Genomic DNA, 17,824 nt, shown 5'->3' with positions numbered 1-17,824 from the left:
TACACCTGACTGCCATGACCTCTCAAATATAGAGTTTTGCTTTGATCAGTTAATTCTTCCCATGCTGATACCTGTTTTCTCTCAGCAAGGACAGCACTTTAAGGAAGAAGCAAACACTTTGAGGGCTAATGTCATGCTCAATAGTCTTCGACCTTGTGGTTAGGTTTAAGCTCATTATTTAGAGTGGAAGTGCTTGGAGGTAGCAATCATGTAAAGCACGGAAAAGTCTTTTGGATGATTTTATCTGTCCTATGTCCTTGTCCCAGGTAAACACATACTGAACCCAGTAACTCAGTAGTTAGCTTGAGTTTTGTTAAATAGTGTGTATGTCAGCACTGCAAAACCTTTGTCAAAGTTTTTTTTTTTATTTTTAATATTAGCACAACAGAAGTGTTGATACATCAGCATGAAATAAATGGACAGTACAAAGTGCAGCATGAGGGAAAAGATGCAGTGTAAGGAGGCCTTTTCAGGCTCTTTATGCTGTTGTGTTAAAAAGCTCTTTCAAAGTGAAAGTGTCAGGACAGAGAAAACGTCTTGGACTGGGCATAGTTCCTCATCAGTTTTGGGCAGCTGCGTGATCTCTCCACTGCAGTCTTGAATATCTGGGAGTAATATACCAGCATTCTGGCCTATAATTGTAATATTTTGATTGTTTCTTACCTCTCACTGTGTAGCAGAAATAAGGAGTTTGGTAAGAGCTGCTTGCTTGTGCTTGCCTGAAGAGCAAGGTGATGCAGACCAAAGCAGAAAGCGTCTTGAGTCAGCAGAGTCTGTACTCTGCACCTTGCACAAAGTTTAGCAATCCACAGGAGAGTAATTACCTGTCTCTTGCTAGGTAAGAGATGGGTAGTGCTTCGCTACCATCCTGAAGTAATAATCTTTTAGACTCAGGTGAATGCATTTTGCAAACAGAGCTACTTGGATTTTGAATGGGATTTCTCTGTCTTCTGTCTTGAAATTAATATTTGTTCTGTATCTCTCCCAGGGTCCTGATTCTTCATCTGAAACGATACAGCTTCAATGTAGCATTGTCTCTCAATCATAAAGTTGGGCAGCAGGTGATTATTCCAAGATACTTGACCCTGCTTTCACACTGTACAGAAAACACTAGGCTGCCGCTGACACTGGGATGGAGCGTCCATTCTGCCATGTAAGTGGTTAATCTGTGGCATGTTAACCACATGTGCCACAAGGTAGGCGCCTGTCAGATCTCAAGAAGGTGGCTAGGCAAGGAAATTTGTAAAACTATGCAGCTTCAGATGTATGCTGCTAGTTTGGAATGATGCCATCATGTACGGAAAGGGAGCGTAATAGAAACAGTAGGAAGAGTTGGTGAGGCATTATCTAGGGAATATTTGGTAAGGTAATGTTCTTCACTGTCCTTGAAAATAACTTTCTGCCCTTTTAAAGAGAGCTCTTAGTAATTTCTAAAATGTATGCCTCTTGGTCCAAAATAATCTAGATTGTCTTTCCCTTCACAGCACACTTAACTATTTAGAACATAATACATTCTGCTTTTTTCTGTGATTTCCACTTGCACCTCCTGTGCTATCATTCTTCTTTTGTCTGTCCTGTGCTGCTGCAGTATCTGAGCACTTCACAGGCTGAAAATACTCTCTCCTTTTCCCTGTGACAGTTATTTCTGTGCAGCTGCTTGTCCTGTGACAGAGAGATTAAACGCGCCAGTTGTCACATAGGAAGTATGTGGCGGAATAAGGAACAAGAAGCCCTCAGGTCTCTTATCCCTGCTTAGTGACATAACCACAGTGGCTGTAGTGATGTATGTTCAGCAGCGTGGCGCATGTTCTTGTGCTCACCTTTCAGTGATGTTTGAGACTTACGTGGATGTTTCACAAGAGTTTGCTTTAACAACAGAAACCTTAAGCCCAACAAACAGCTTAAGCAAACCAGAGCAGAAATATTTGAAAATGTGTTTGAAATAGCTTTCCAAAGGTGTTTTGTAGTCATTGAAACCATTCTGATTGGTGTCAGAGTGAAAGGGTGGAGAGCAGCAGCCTGATTTGAGGGGGGAGATTAGTAGAGATTCCTGCATTGGCAGCCAATCTGGTGGATAGGTGTGTAGTGATAGTGATGGAATTTGAGGAGCCCGTGAAAGGATTAAACAGAGCAGGAAGTTTGTTCAGAAGAATCTAGGTAAGGAGAAACGGAGGTGTGGGACATGCCAGAAAACCGGCTGATCCACACAGCAGCAGCAGACTGTGGTTTGGGAGCAGGAACTCAAGTGTTGGTGGGAATAAAAAATAAAGGAATGAGTTGTCTTGACATGGGAGCCCAAAGCCTTCAGTTTGTGAGCTTGTCCCTAAGGGTTCATCACTAAGAAGTGAATCAAGTTTAAAGGATTATATATGGTTTTGAACAACTATTGTATATTTATAGCATGATGGAGTTATTACTCTAAATCTAAGCAATTAGCAAGTACAAAATGGCATTCTACTTGTTTCTTTGGTCATGGATTTGCATGCATAGCAGACAAGTAAGCATTTATTTTTTAAGACTGTAACTGCTGCAATAAATACTTTGCTTTTTTTAATAGTTCCCGTCCATTGAAAGCCTCCCAAATGGTGAATTCCTGTACTGTAAGCACTTCCACATCTTGTAGGTGAGTTATAGCTCTGAAATGCCCACAGCCTGGTGTTTCGTGGGATAATTCCTAAGGCATTTTAGTGTTTTCTAATTCTTCTTTAATCTTTCTGCTTTTTCTATTTGTTTTCTTTCTACTTTCTTCTATTTTAGTAAATTATTTCAGCTGTCTTTTTTCACATCACATTTTTATTAGTGTTACATGCTAGCTGAAATTAATATTCATGGTGCAATTTGCCTAGTTGAAGTGGTCACCTTAGCATTTCTTTTGAGAACCTTTCGGGACTTGTAAGTTAGCAAAGATGACTTTTTTGTTAGAAGGCTGAGCTTCAGAATGAGAACTGGATTTAGTTGGTGCAGATGATTTGGCAGTGCCAGATCTCTTAAACTAGCTTGCATTTTAGTTTCAAGTCACATATATAAGAAGCAAAGTGGTTTCTAATTCTGCAGTACAGCTCTTTTCTCTATTCTGGCTCTATGGAGCCCCAGTGTGTGTTTTTGGAACAGGTGGTGAGTTCCTTAAGTTTATTTGCGAAGATGAGAGGATGTTGCTTTTATAAGCCATTTTGGAAGGCCAAAATTTGATACAGTGCAAAATGTGATATCACACTGCATAGTTTTGCATAGTTGGACTACTTAAAGACCAGATTTCCTAATTGAGCAGAAACGGCGACTTCCTCCAGCAACCTTGTCTTCTGTTCAGGAAAACTGAAAAACTTGTGCAGCTTTGCACTGTTTATGTCCTTGCAGTGATGTGGGAAGTAGCTGTGTCCAGCTTAGTAAACTTCAGAAGTCAAATGGTTTGTGCAGAGTTCTATATGCTGCTGCGGACTTGACTCAAATGGGTACTGTGGGGGATTGCAAGGTAATGAAGTGCAGAATTTTTGGCCTTAGAAACAAGAGCCACTCACTTGGTAACTTTTAACATAAGTTACTGTTGCAGGCTTGAAGTTGGTATGTCAGTTACCCTAGTAAAACAGACCTTTTCTGAAAACCGGGCCCACTGTGTTAACAAATTGTCATTGTCCATCGTTGCAGTTTGTTCCAAAAATTGTCCTACCCCACAGTGTGAAAGTTGGGTGTAACACTTCTTTAACAGTTACTTTGAAACAGATTTGTACAGTGCTACAATGCTTTAAAATTTTACAGCCATGTTTTTAATTTACAGAAAATACACTTTCAAGTCAAACAGTTCTGCAGCACTCTATGCAGATTCTGACAGCGATGATGAGCCGTTGAAACGCTCCGTTGCCCATAGCCAAAGGTTATGTAATGTACAGAGCAGGGATCAGCAACAACTACAAGAAGAGCCCGAAAAGGTAAGGGGAAAAGCACACTTTCATATACATAGATCCTGCATGTGCTCATATCTGGCCTGTGCTTCTCTTAGCACAGACTGTGAGCAAAATTGATATAAGATACGGGGGGTTTTTTCTCCTAATTAGCACTGCAGTGCTGGAAGGGAGTGCTTTCCTAATTGACTTCTCTGTACTGTTGCTTTGGGTTCCCACTGGGAACAGAGGTAATTGCATTGCAACTGCACTTGAGTTTTCAAGTTGTGTATACCAGCTGCTTAGCAGTTTTGTCAGTCCTTTGGGTAATTTTCATTAATAACGTTCCCAGGCTGAAATATAATGGGCTGTAAATGATAAAATCATGCAGTAAAGCCCTTGATTAAATCAGATCCAGTACAAGTTGGGCTGAGCAAAAAATTCAATTGAGAGAACTTCTCAGACATCCAATCTGTGTCCCCTTTCAAGTGTGGCTTTTCAAATGCTTTTAGAAACTGAATCTATCAGCCTTTGGGGGCAGACGTGGAGAAGTATGTAGAGACCAAGTTCATTGGTGTGACAGCGCATTTAACTTCAAACTGCCTATAAGCTCTTCATTGTGACTAGTATTAATGTCACCAAGATATTTTTTGCCTCTATCAGGGCAGTGCATTAGCAGGTAGATGAGTTGTGTGGGAAAGGAATGATGACCCAGAAGAGAAAGCAAGAAGCTTAGAGGATTATCTTGCAGTACCACTTTCTTCTATTAAGTGTTGCAGGCCTAGTGCTTAGGACCAGTGTCCTGCATCTCTGCTTCTCTAAAGTTTTTGACAATGTTAATGGGGTTATTTTAATCAAGCAGATACTTGTGGTCTTGATTATGGTATTAAAGGGCAAGTGTAAAGCTGGCTGAATAGCAGTAGGTAACAAGAGGAGAGCATGTATGCTTTCTGATGGGATGATCAACGCAGGGGAGGATCCTGATTTACTCAGTAGTTAATAAATGATAAAATAGGAAGTATTAAATTTTCAGAAGACCCAGGGCTGGGAAGGACTGCCAGTATGATGAAGCTCAGAAATACTGTTAAGAATAATCTTGACAAATCTGAGAAATTGCATAAAAATAGGGGGGTGGTTCAGGAGGAACAGGCTAAAGGTGCTAATCTTAGCAGGGTAATTGGCTGTAAATGCCAGATGGGAACAGCTGGGAAAGCAGTGAGCCTTCGGAAAGGGCGTGAAAGGTTATGGTTGGTCACAAGGTCAGGCTGCTTGAAAACAGAAGCGTATAGACAGAGGTGTAGCCTACAGGTTGTGTGAAGTAACTCTCCTTGTTTCCTCAGCATTGAGCTTTAGCTGGAGATCTGTATCCAGCTTTGGGCTCCAGGCTGAAAAGAGCTATTGATGAATTGGAGAAGGGCCAGAGGAGAAAGAGATTTTGGGAGAAAGAGCAAGCAAGTGAAGTTGGGGCTTCAGTTTAAAGACAAACCTAAACAAGGCTTGTGTCTTCAAGGAAGGGAAAGAAATGAATATAAATACTTCTTGTTTTCCATGCTCATGGTGGATAGAACAAGAAATAATAGCCTAAATTGTAGACAGTAATTTTTAGATTAGATATTAGAGCAAACTTTGTGATGCTTAGAATGTGTAGGGATGGAATGGGATGCTGTTCGAAAAAGCAGAAAACCTGTTGTTGAAGGTCTAGGGAACAGGGTAGGCAACTGCTGTCCTGCATGGCCCATCTATACCTGGCTGTGAGCAGGGAAGGAAACTAGCTTGTCTTTGAAGTCCCTTTTATGTATAGAAAAAGCATTTCAAACTGTCCTAAATTATTCTTCCTCAAGTTTTGTTTGTGAGGAAGTGTAGGTAGTCTCTATCACCAGACAAGACCTGTGAGTGCAGAAATTGTGGGAATGCAGCCTATTAATTTGAATAGCAAATTAATTATAGGCTTTCCAGCCTGTTGTGGGAAAGAGGCAGTGGTGGTGATGATTCCATATAAGTGACTTCATTCGTTGTGGCCATGCATACTGGCCACTCTTTAACCACAGGCATGACCAGCCATCTGTTACCATTAACCAAATCCTCTGTGCTTCTCAGTGTTGTCCTGGGAGGACCTGGACCTGGTCCTGGTCCTTGTAAGTGGCATTACTGCTGCTGCACCATTTCCGTTGGTGTGCTTCTCATAGCAGTTGCGGATGGGGTTGCATTAGAGGCTTGGCACTCACTTTGTAGGGCTGGTATATCCCCTGCAGGGCAGTGCTTGCAAAACAGTCGTGTGTGTGAGAACAGCTGGAACAGTGGGTGTATGCAACATTGGGTTGTAGGGGCAAATAGCAGTCATCCAGCTGAAGTGGGCAGAACTGTGATTTTTGCTTCTGCAGATGAAGTAGTATTTGAAGTACTTTAAAAAAATACTTATTTAAAGCAGCCTGTCTTGGAGCCTAAGCTACTTAAAATCTATGCAAGTAATTTCTAATAGAAAAGTTGTATTCAAATAATGCACAGATGCTGCCAAGTCTTTAAAGTCCATCTACTGAAATAGTGGTAGTTGTTGGCAAAGTGCCCAGAACTGGGGTTTGCTGAAAAGCTAAACCAGTTTTGACATTAGTAGCCTACAGGTGTAGAGAAATAATAAAGCTTAAAAAGCAGGTACTCTGTTTTCCTTATTCAGTGCATGAATAGATGTGAGGAGGTTTGAATTTGTCACTTCTAATTCTCAGAGGGCACGATGTCTAGAGCAAGCAATTTAGTTGGCCAGTTCATTTGCTGATCTTGTTTGATAAGCCAATTTTAATGCAAAATGTTTGTTTTATGAAACTAGTCTTGCTCCTCAAAAATTGCTGTATTGAAGTAAAAAGCAGTAATAAAAATGTATTTTTGTTCATTTTATCGAAGTTCTGAGATCTATCCATATGCAGTTTGGAATAAGTCCTGGTTAAGTACATTCTGATAAAAACTGTTTTCCCTCATTTTTACATACTAGAAGGAGAAGCGTATGCTAAGTAGTGTAATTATGTAAATATATGTACATGGAAGTTAACCTCCTCATTAACAGTTAATATAAAAATGATTGAAATAACTATATTAGTTGCAAATCAGTATGATGTAGGAGTTGATGAGCATCAGTTTTAGGAAAATAACTGAAAAAGGAAAGATTCAGATTAAGACTAAAGAGAGGTTTTTTTCTTCCAATTAAAGTCATTCTCTTCTCCTAAGGAAAGAATAATTCTCCCCTTTCCCTGGCTAACTGTGTTCTTATTTGACTTGCAAAGTCCTGCCCCTCTCCTTCCCCCCCTCCCCCCAAGATTTCATATGGCAAATCTGCAGCACCAAACTTAATTTTAATTGCTCTTCATACCAGCCTTATGTCAGTTCCTATTGTTCCATCGCTATGTTCAATTACTCTCATGTTGCTGCTTCACCCTTTGTTAACAAACTTGCAATTTCACTACTTGTGCCTCATCACTGACTTGCCAGAGGCTTGAGGATTCATCAGAACCTAAAGGTAGAACACATGTGTTGAAGGGAAGAGTTATCTTTTGTATGCTAATCCACAGGGCCTGTAAAAACTTGGTTGTAGTTTATATTTAAATATTTTTTATTCACCTTGAAGTGAGCATAGTTACAAAGGTTGTCTCTCCACTGAGTCTCCTGTAACTCTGTTTAATGTTGACAGAGCCAAGCTCCCACTCCCTGGGGTTAATAAGATAAAACTAGATCTCCACAGAAATCTAAAGCTCATGCTATATACCTGTTTATTCAAGAATTTAATCATAATTCCATTCATCTCTAGGGTTCAAAAAAAAGTAAAATGGAGAGTGATAAACCTGAGCTGGGTAATGCTGGTTTTGATGGGATGAGCGAAGATGAGCTGCTAGCAGCTGTCTTAGAGATTAGCAAAAGGGAAGCTTCTCTGTCTCTGAGCCATGATGAAGATAAACCCACAAGCAGCCCAGACACTGGGTTTGGAGATGACGAAATTCAGGAATTGCCAGAAAGCCTGGAATCTATGGAGATGGAGAAACCAAAAGCAACATTAGACTCAGGTAAGGCAAACTACCAACCTTAATTGGACTATAGCAAGCTAAAGTGGGTTACTGATAGCATCAGGTTAGTAACGCATGGTGGCAGAATCTGGATGCAAGTGCACTGCTGAAACTGCCTGACTTCCTCAGTTTCCTTACTGTCGAATTCATTGAACTGTGAAAACGTATTTTCTTGTATGTCTGTCACCTCTCTCATAAAGGTACGCTCATCTTCAGAGTTAATTCCCCCCCCTTTTTTTTTTTTATCTCCTGATTAACATGTTTCCACTGGTTCCTGTACCAGACAATTCCATTTACTAAGATTTGGCAGTGTCTGGAACTTAATCTTCCATAATCAGGAAGCATTTTCGTTTCTGTAGCAGTTGAAGCCAGGACAGCACAGTAGCAGTGTTTACTTTGCTGGTGTGCAAGATTGATGCCTGGGATGCATAAGACTAGAATGCTTTCGTAAATGCAATTGTTTTGTCACTAGTTACTAGTGAATTTATCTCTGTAATTTTTTCTAATACTTTCTAATGTGAGAGTAGACCTTGAGCATAAGAGACTTGGCATGTGAATTATGGCCTCTGACCCAGAAACACAGTTAAGTACAAGAAGGAGCCTGTTTGATCTCAGTGCAGGGAAACTGTCTTCCTTCAGTTGGCTGAAGGAAATTTAAGTGTTTATCCATTTGTAGTGTGCTACATGCTTTCAGACAAATCTTAAATTCCACTAGCTTGGAAAAACAGGCCAACAATATGCTCTCCTTCTCCTGTAAGAGTCAGGAGGTTAATTATTAACAACAACAATCACTCTATTCTCAAAAATCACACTCGTTTCAATGGACAGCTTTCATGTTGGAAGGCAGTGTGTAAAGAAAACTAAGTCTGTGGTCAGCCCCATTTGTGCCTTCCTTAATGTACACTAATGTTGCTTATGGCTGTGTGAAGGAGAGGTGTGAATGTGGCCACATAAATGTAGCTATCTCTAGGTTTTCTTTGGAAAGTATAATATAATTATTTGAAGACTCTATTGTGACACTTAAGTAAAAAGTATGTTTTTAATAAAAGTTCCTGTATTTTCCGATTAAGAATGAAGTAAACACTGAACATTACATCACACTTCTTATATTTGACTGTCTGACTAAAGCACTGCTCAAAGCACACTGCTTGGCATTCAGATGAGCTATGTGTTTGCTTAGTTACTGGTTATGGCAGCTGCATGTAACATGCCCTGGGTTCACATTCCTGTTCTATTTAAAGGAAACTTAATTGCAAAGGATCCTTTGCTGTATCATGCAAGATGATTCTAAACATGCTGATTTAACCTGGGCCATTTCTTGTTACTGCTAGTAATAGTATTTTTTTGTAAACTCCGAATAATTTGTGGGGCTTTCAAAAGAAAAGCGAATTTAGATATGGCTGAGGATGGGGGTTTTTGCTACATGATCCTTAAATAACAGTTTTGTGAGTCAAGTGAGTATTTCTTCTTATGCTAGAAGCATTCAAAGGTTGTGTAATAATAAATTCAGTTTTGTTTTTCATCTTAAGAGGATTAGACTTACGGATTATACTTCTGGTTCTGGTGGTCTTGTGTTTAAGAGGTCACAGATACTGAGACTGCCTTGTATAATCCTAGCTAATAACAAATGAGCAGATGTTAAAGTCTGCATAGGGCAAAACTATGAAGTTTCACATGTTGCTGAGTGAAAGCTGTGGGAGCAGGTCCTCACTTTCTCAGCTGCAAGCAGATGGGAGAATCAGTGTCTTGCAGCTGCAGGAGATGTGTGCAGTGGTTGGATGAATGTTCATGCCAGAAGTTTTCTAAAATACTTCTACCACAGTGTTCTTTTTAAAGGTGAACTGAAAAGTTAGAATGTTCTTGTACTTCTAATGCTGTAGTGTTCACAAGATTAAGGCTCTTACCTGAAGCAAAAAGTTAACAAATTTAAATAGTGCTTGAGATCTGTGCTTCCCTCCATTTTACATATGATTTGGCTTTAATTATGGCTTCATCTGTAGCACTCTGAGGTATAATATGCTATGCAAATTTTTATAATCCATGGCTCTTTCTAGAGAAATTCAAGTGTAAGTTTCATGGCTGTAGAAACCTAGTGACATCTGACATCTTGCCTTAGTTAAAGTTGCTGTTTCTGAACATAAAAGGCCAAGAAGAGAAACAGGTTCAGGGATTAAGGAAATGGTTCATTTTACACCTGTTAAAATAAGTGTAAGACTGTGCTTTGGAGCTTTTTGTGTTTTGACTCTTGTGTGGTATTTTTCATGGTTAGTGAACTCTCCCTGTCAATAGATGTCACTGTGCTGCAAGGATTGTGGTGATTTATAGAGGATTTAGCTGGTAACAAACAGAAGACCCAGGAAAGCATAACACTACTTTCTGATTCCTCAGGTCCTGCCAATTTTACTGAGATAACTAAAGATTTTGATGAGAATAAGGAAAACAAAACTCCAGAAGGCTCCCAGGGAGAGGTTGACTGGCTACAGCAGTACGATATGGAGAGAGAGAGGGAAGAACAAGAACTGCAGCAGGCATTGGCTCAAAGCCTTCAAGAGCAAGTAAGAAATAAAGTTTGCTTCCTTGAGTTATCTTGCTCATCACTGGAAACGCAATGGCTGAAGGAAAAGCTGGTGTTCGGGCAGCAACTGCAGAGGGGTTCAGCTCCCTGGGGGTTTTTTTTGTTGGTTTTGGTTTTTTTTTTTTTTTTTTTTTGGTTTTTGTTTTTTTTTGAGAAAACCAGATGAAAAAAGGTTCAGGTTTCTTCTAGCTCTAGTGTCAATAGAGTGATGGCACTGGATATATCTGGGCACGTTTTGTATGTGCTTTGAAAACCACATATCACATGACAGACCTGCAGATTTCTCAAAGCTTTCCATGCACATTTATACACTGGTGCTTGTAATATTATATGAAAATGATGATAAACTGAACTAAACTCTTACTGTCTGTCACTGAGAACCAAGCCCACTTTTAGCTTCCCTGGCAGTTGCTTCTTGCAGCCTATCATGTCAAGACTCAATGAAAGAGGCAGGTTTCAAAGCAAATGCTAAGAATAATTATGCCAGGTCAGGTTAAAGATTTGTGTATCCCAGCACCTGATCTTTAGTACTAGCCAGCAGGGGATGCTTAGTGAAGAAAGAATATAGGAAGTGAGCATTTATATGTTTCTTCCGTGTTAGTAAATTGGAAAAAGGATCCCAAGTAATTTAGTCTAAAATCTTTAAATTAGACTTGGAAGGAACTGAGATCTCGAGTTGTGTGCTGGTAACCGTCTGTATTCCACTTGAATTTCAAGACCTGTAACTGATTTCCACAAGTTTAACCAAGCTGCTGAGAGTGAAGCAAGTGCTCAGCCAGGTCTTTTTTTTTAAATAGGTGCTCTTGTTTGCTCTCTATTAATACTAAAGCTGTCATGGTTTTCCTTATGAGATCTGATGTTTCCATGGCTCTTGGATTTTTCTCTCTCATTACTCATTATGAGGTGCTGGTTGGTATGTTCCATGCCAGATGTAGCTTTGATTCAGTAATGCTGAGTACTTTAACAAAGATTCCCAAATGCTTTAGAAATAGTGAGATAAAAGGCCTCATGCTAATAATGTAAAACTGCCCTTTGAGTGTTGTTCTGCTACAGTTCTGAAGTGAAAATCTGCTATTCTAATGATTCAGGCATGGAAATGTGGTAGCTGTGGTTATCTTCATTTGAAATACATAGTTAGGGTTCTGTGTTCAGGTGCACTGAAAGCATTCAAACCCTGAATTAAGGAGCCAGCTCATTAAATATTATTGACTGGCTCCTTGCAGCTCTGAGCTTTCCAAGAGTGGTGGGAGGAACAGGGGCATGATATTATCCAAAGATTAGAAGGGTTTGCTGACTTGAGGTTTCTTTGCTACTTGTTCATGGTAATATTTTTAATACCTGGTTGTTTAGTGGTGGGGATTTTTGCATCCTGCCTTTGTAAATTACACCTGTTACATAGAATCACTGGCTCTGCTCTCAAATGGCTTAAAAAGGAATGAAATCTGTCAGGATTTAACGACTCTGTCCTTAGCTGGCTTTGGGCAGAAGTAGTCTAAATTTTGTGGAAGTGTGAGGAGCTTTGTGTGTAGGTGACAGCTTTCCTTAGCGAAGGGTTGCAAATTCATTCAGATGCTTTTCAAATTAATGATCCAGGGAAAGCGTTTGGTGTTACTAGAGACTCGCTCTGCTGCATACCAAACCTCAGGAGCTTTGACGAGCCTTAATGAAGATTTGTCCCAGGTTCTGTTGCACAAGAACATTGGACTCTTGCTGGTTGCAAACATTCCTTCACACAGAACCTTTAATTTACAATGTCAGGTTTGTTGTAGAAACCAGAACAGCACAGTTTCAATGGAAAAAGAGCACCACAAGAATTTTAAACAGTGAAGTGTCTCAATGAGCTAAGTTTTGTTCTCTTCCCATTAGGAGGCACGAGAACAAAAAGAGGATGATGACCTTAAACGAGCCACAGAATTAAGTCTACAAGGTGAAGCTTATTTAACTTCTTTCACGATGTTACTTTTGAGGGAAAATAGATCTGTGTATATGAGTGCAGCTCCTGAGTGTCTGTAAGACAGCTGGGATTTCATGTTCTTTTGGTGTGTGCTTTGTTGTGTTTGGCTTTGCTCAGGTTAGCTTTTCTTGCTCTTGGTTGTGAAAGCAAATGCCAAGAAAAACAATATGAAAAATTATTTCAATTTTGTGAGTTTTTAATTAGATATATAGATACATATAAGTAATATATTAAATATATGTAATTTAATACATTAAATATATTGAATGTTTAATATTGATCTAGGGAGAGAAAAATGGATTGAAATTCTGCATTCCCAGCAAAAACAAGCATGCTAATGGCTCTAGTCAGAGCATAAGGATTATTTCTTACTTGCGTTGATATTTCAGTGCTAATTAACAAATGCACTGGCCTTGCCCAGGAAAACAAGTGAGTGCTGTATCTGAAGCGGGATAGGAGGGAGACAGACCTCACTGCGAGGTATAGCTGTTGCGGATGAAAATAGAAACCCAAAATACACTATCTATCTGCCTTCTCAAAATCCAGGCAGTGTGGTGAGCCTCAGGCACTGTTTAACATTTGTGTGAGGCTGGCATGCGAGTGATTTCATACAATCTGGCAATAGAAAAAATTCCCCTCCAAAGAGGGAGAGGGAGGGGTAACAAAGTCTTGTGTTAAGGTTCTTGTAGTTGCTCAGGCACTGTTAAAGATACTTGCTTATTACTGGGTCAACCTGTGTCTGTTTCTGAGGAGAAGCAAAGTAAGTTGAAGTAAATTGAATGCTGCCTTAGCATCCCTCAGCCTGAGTCCTGTCCCCTGATGATCTCTGGCAGACTGAATACCCAGTCCCTCTCAGGTCTGCCTTGATTCATGTCCAGGAAGAATTCAAGGCTAGAAATCCTTCCTCCTTCTGATTTGCAGTTGCTTAACTTAAACATGAGTGATGCCTTGTGCTTCTCCACTTGCTACTGTCTTCATTTGTAAGGCAGCGGCAGCAGCAGCAGTTGTTCAAGTTCATGTTGATAATCTCAAAGTTGTAGCTGCTAGTATTTGCCTTAGGAAGGCTCCCAGTGGTGCTCCAGTCAAAGAACCACTAGTTATCCAGGGACTGCTGGTGAAGTGGCATTTGGCAATAGCCATGGCAAGTGCTTCATGCAGAGACCTACCTAAGTGGCTGTGTTTCTTGGCTGCAGTCTATCTTACAGAGCCAGCAGCCCCAAGAAGTGTGGAAACCAACAATAAAATATTCTCAGCTAGAGGGATTCATCTATAAACTTCCTGAGAAGATTATACTAATCCAACGTCCGATGACTTTAACAGGGAAAGTAGTGTGAGAATCTCTTTGGAAAAACATCTCCATCATAGCCCACATGATAGTCTCTTTAAGGGAGGGGGCACGATGACACTAAACCCTGAGCAGTGTCCTGTTAATCTCAACTGCACATCCACCCAAGACTCCCCAGCTTTCATTTAGCTGGCGAAAGTGTAGCTACTTCTAATGAGTACTGTACCAATCTTAAATTAGTGGGGTAGCTGCAGAATCCCAGGAAGTTTGGAACAGCGTGTACAGGGAGCAGTGGTGCCTTCCGGCTCTTTACAGAAAGCTGCCTGCATTTTGCTCAGCCAAGCAAACTGGAAGTTCCTGCGGTGAGCAGCCTTCTTACCATTGAAAAACAATGAAAAGATGCCTGCTGCCAGCGGTAGCATTTTGATGCCAGTTTTAATTGAGAAATGCACTTTGTTATTGCAACTTATAGTTAAAACTGTAATTCATAGCTTTTTGTTGCAGAACACTACAGTTCACTCACCAGACTGTACTACTTTTAACATCGGTTCTGGCTGCAGACCACCAGTGCTCTGGAGCAGATTGGATGGTTAAATGCTCTTTTATCACCCAGCCATCATTGCCATAGCGGCCTTTTGTAAAAGTATGAGGGAGATGATGTTAAAATTAACTCTGTAGTCCAAGATAACTTTTTTAATTATTATTCTGACAAGTTGGGGAAGGGAGAGAGAGTTTTTATTTGGAATTTCCAGTATCTCATGCTTTCCTTAGAAAGGAAGCTTGAAACATTAGCATTTTGTTGTGCTTATTTATGTGGGTAGATGTACCTCAAACTGTTGTGAATTCCTGTGTGTGCCAAGGCTTCTCATGCAATATCATTGTTCCATGCTATCCAGAGTTCAACAGCTCTCTCCTGGACAGCGTTGGTTCTGACGAAGACTCTGGGAATGAGGATGTTCTTGACATGGAATATTCAGAAGCTGAAGCAGAAGAGCTGAAAAGAAATGCTGAGGTCTGATCTATGATTTCAAAAGCTAACTGAGATGTATAGCCCTTCTTTACCATCAGTTTAGTGTTGGAGGTAGTTTTACAGAGCAGGTGTAGAGTCTAGAAAGAGTCTCTCCTGTGGTGTTCTTTTAATTTTAAGAAAACAAAACAGCTGCAGAGACCCTCTGAGTTTCTCTAAGATATGGATAATAGTGAAAAGGAAACAGTAATTTTATACCAGAAATGTTCCAGTGCATGTAAAGCAATGGGCCTGAAATTTTTACTTACAGAGAGGACTTCAGCCAGCGTGGTAGTTTAGTTGCAACACCATGGGCTTCTAGATCCTGCACCACCAGAACTGAGAAGCTGTGGCAAGATCTTACTCCCATTAGGTGAAACCTAACTGTAACCTAGGCTGTGCTGCCGGCCGCTGGCACGCTCAGACTCCACGCAGCAGTGTTGTGAAACTTGCCTGCTTGCCTCGGTGGAAGGAGTACTGTGTAGCATGGAAAAGGTTAAGTAATTGGAGTTTCTTTGAGCAGTTTTTATTTTCTTGCAATTCTTTACCAATCTTCTTACCCTTAAACCAAGAGTTAATATTTTAAGAGTACTGTCAGTGAATCATATCAATAATGCTTCCTGATCAGAGAGCATTAAAAATTGCCAAAAGTCAATTACCATCGTTTAGTTTTATTGGCAGTGAACAGAGTGAGCATGTTTCCTGCATGCAGAAGGGTCATTGTCTGCTGACAGTTTACAGGTGCAGGATGAGAGAATCTGGGCTACACAGAATCATAGAATGGTTTGGGTTGGAAGGGACCTTAAAGATATCCGGTATTAGCTGTTAAATCTGTGTGCCATTATCAAGGATATTTCTTTGATATTTCAGAAGCGTTCCCTTTTTTGCCTTTCTTATGTTTATTTGGTAAATGAATTCTGACATCAGTGGAAGTCGCTCAGGAAATGGATGTTTAGAAAACTTTGCAGTGTAGACCTCATGTCAGCATCTGTTCTGAGGTCAGAGTGGCTCCCTTGCATGTTCATTGGCTTGCTGAAAGATTAAATAAGATGAGAGGCTTCTTCCCACTTCAGGAAGGACTCCTTGTTTGGTCTGATCCAGGGTGTCTGTTTCCGTAATCCTTGATTGAGTTGCAGCTTTGGATGCAATAGCCAAAGCTGGTATCTCGGGTATAAATCATCTTGTCCATAAGCTATGTAGGACAAGAGTGAGTGCCAAAAAGCTTTAATTGAACTTTGGTTTTTTAGACAGGAGAGCTTCCTCACTCCTATCGTCTCATAAGCATTGTCAGCCACATCGGAAGTACATCATCTTCAGGTAAAAGATACTGTACTTTATTCTTCATCTTTTACCTAGCTTAAAAATTCTGTAATACAACATTACCATACCAGGATTACTTGCAGAGAATTCAGGCACCAAAGCAAGTCTTCCATCATGGCTTGCTGGTGGGGAAGCAGGTTGAGGATGTCATGGTCCCTAACTGCAGCATGTGGATATACATACTGCTTATGGGGTCTGTGGAATTGCTTGTCCTTGTTACCAGCTCGTTGCCCAGGAAGGGTGGAGGGACCAGGATCTTCAGGTTCTTTAGCATTTAAATCTGATGTAGGTTGCTGGACCAGGGTATCCAGCTAACCAGGTTATTGGTTGAACTGCAGCATGAAAAGAAAGGTGCATTCTCTGTTTTAAAGGTCATTATATCAGTGATGTCTATGATATCAAGAAGCAGTCCTGGTTCACCTACAATGACCTGGAAGTGTCTAGAACTCTAGAGGCCACTGTTCAGTGTGATAGAGACCGAAGCGGCTACATCTTCTTCTATATGCACAAGTAGGTGTCTTGGGCAATTCTGGTGCTATCTGTGAGGAAGTGGGCTTCTTTTCTTCCTCCTCACCCTTCTGGGATGAAAAGTATCTCCGGGTATTTGTCAGAAGAAATCGTAGACAGAATTATATGCAAGAATGACAAAATTGAAGTGCTCTGACTATAGAGGTGTGGAATTGTATGTCACTAATATATAGGGGTCTAACAAGATACATTAAATCATTTTAAGAAGGGGATTCAGTGTCTCAGCTATGCATTTGTTGCATAATGGAGCAACAAACCGTAATGGAGCTTGGGTTTTTCCCTTAAGCACTGTGATATTTGTAAATGCCCTGTCTCTCTTCCTGGTGGTTGTGTGGTTGTAGCTGGTGTTACCTCAGGACACAGGTAAGATGAGGTTTTTAGACAGAAGTGGTATCTTTTCAGGCACATGAAACTGAAGAAGGGGTTCTGTGCTTGAGTTTGTCCCCTTCTTCTGTCTTTACTGGTTGCTTTAATAAAGGGTACTTTATTCATGTACAGGCTGCGTCCTGTGTTGCTTCTGAACCTTTTACCAGCCAGGAGTTATTTTCACTATTGTTACTGTTCTCTGAGGCTTACTACTGACCATAATAAATCAAAAAGTTAAAAAGAAGTGCTGTGGGATTCAAGGAGCCTGGCTTCAAGATGCCAGATAAAACACCTTCCTCTGCCAGGATCCATGAGCTTGAGGTTGTGGATTAAATCCAGCGGCTGATTTCCTCAGGGCTGTCTTATGTAGCAGTCTCTTTTTGTACCCACGTTTTAGTACTGGTCTTTCCCCTCTGTTCTAGGGATATCTTTGATGAGCTACTAGAAACAGAGAAAAATGCACAGCCACTTAGCATGGAAGTAGGAAGATCGGTTCGTCAGCCTCTGTGAAGAGTAAAACACCTTGTTCCTCCTGAGGAGCAAGGAAGATTCTGAACTTGTGCCAGCCACACAGGAGTAACAAACAGCTCAGGGCCAAAACAAGAGACAAAAGGTAGAAATATGGGACACTCAGTTTGCTGAACCATCTGTGCAAGTCCTGGGCCTGAAACACGTGTTTAAACCTTGACATCCCAGAGCGATCCTCCTGTGGTGAAGTTTTTATTGTTCCTCAAATAATTTTGTCAGCATGGAGCCTTAAAGAGTTGCATCAAGCCACAAGACTACAGCTGCTCATAAACTGATTTAAAATGAATAGTGCAAAAAGAGACTCGACTTTAAAAGCCCATTCACTTGTGAGAAGTGAGTGG

General features: G+C 40.5%; 1 protein-coding gene across 1 annotated transcript; it reads left to right on the top strand.

Annotated features, from left to right (window-relative positions):
* Positions 1-988: 988 nt before the first annotated feature.
* LOC104410039 (ubiquitin carboxyl-terminal hydrolase 37-like) lies at positions 989-17,824 on the top strand (the record flags this gene model as incomplete). Its single annotated transcript, XM_010020093.1, has 10 exons — positions 989-1,153; positions 2,558-2,623; positions 3,773-3,923; positions 7,669-7,921; positions 10,310-10,476; positions 12,363-12,423; positions 14,632-14,747; positions 15,989-16,058; positions 16,433-16,571; positions 17,378-17,824. Coding segments are annotated over 10 exons (1,276 nt in total), but the record flags the coding sequence as incomplete, so codon positions are not given.

Source organism: Nestor notabilis, unplaced genomic scaffold, assembly GCF_000696875.1.
Source record: "Nestor notabilis isolate BGI_N333 unplaced genomic scaffold, ASM69687v1 scaffold20318, whole genome shotgun sequence".
In the NCBI taxonomy this organism is placed as follows: Eukaryota; Metazoa; Chordata; class Aves; order Psittaciformes; family Psittacidae; genus Nestor; species Nestor notabilis.
Note: the sequence above shows the minus strand (reverse complement) of the source record. Positions and strands in the feature narration are given on the sequence as shown.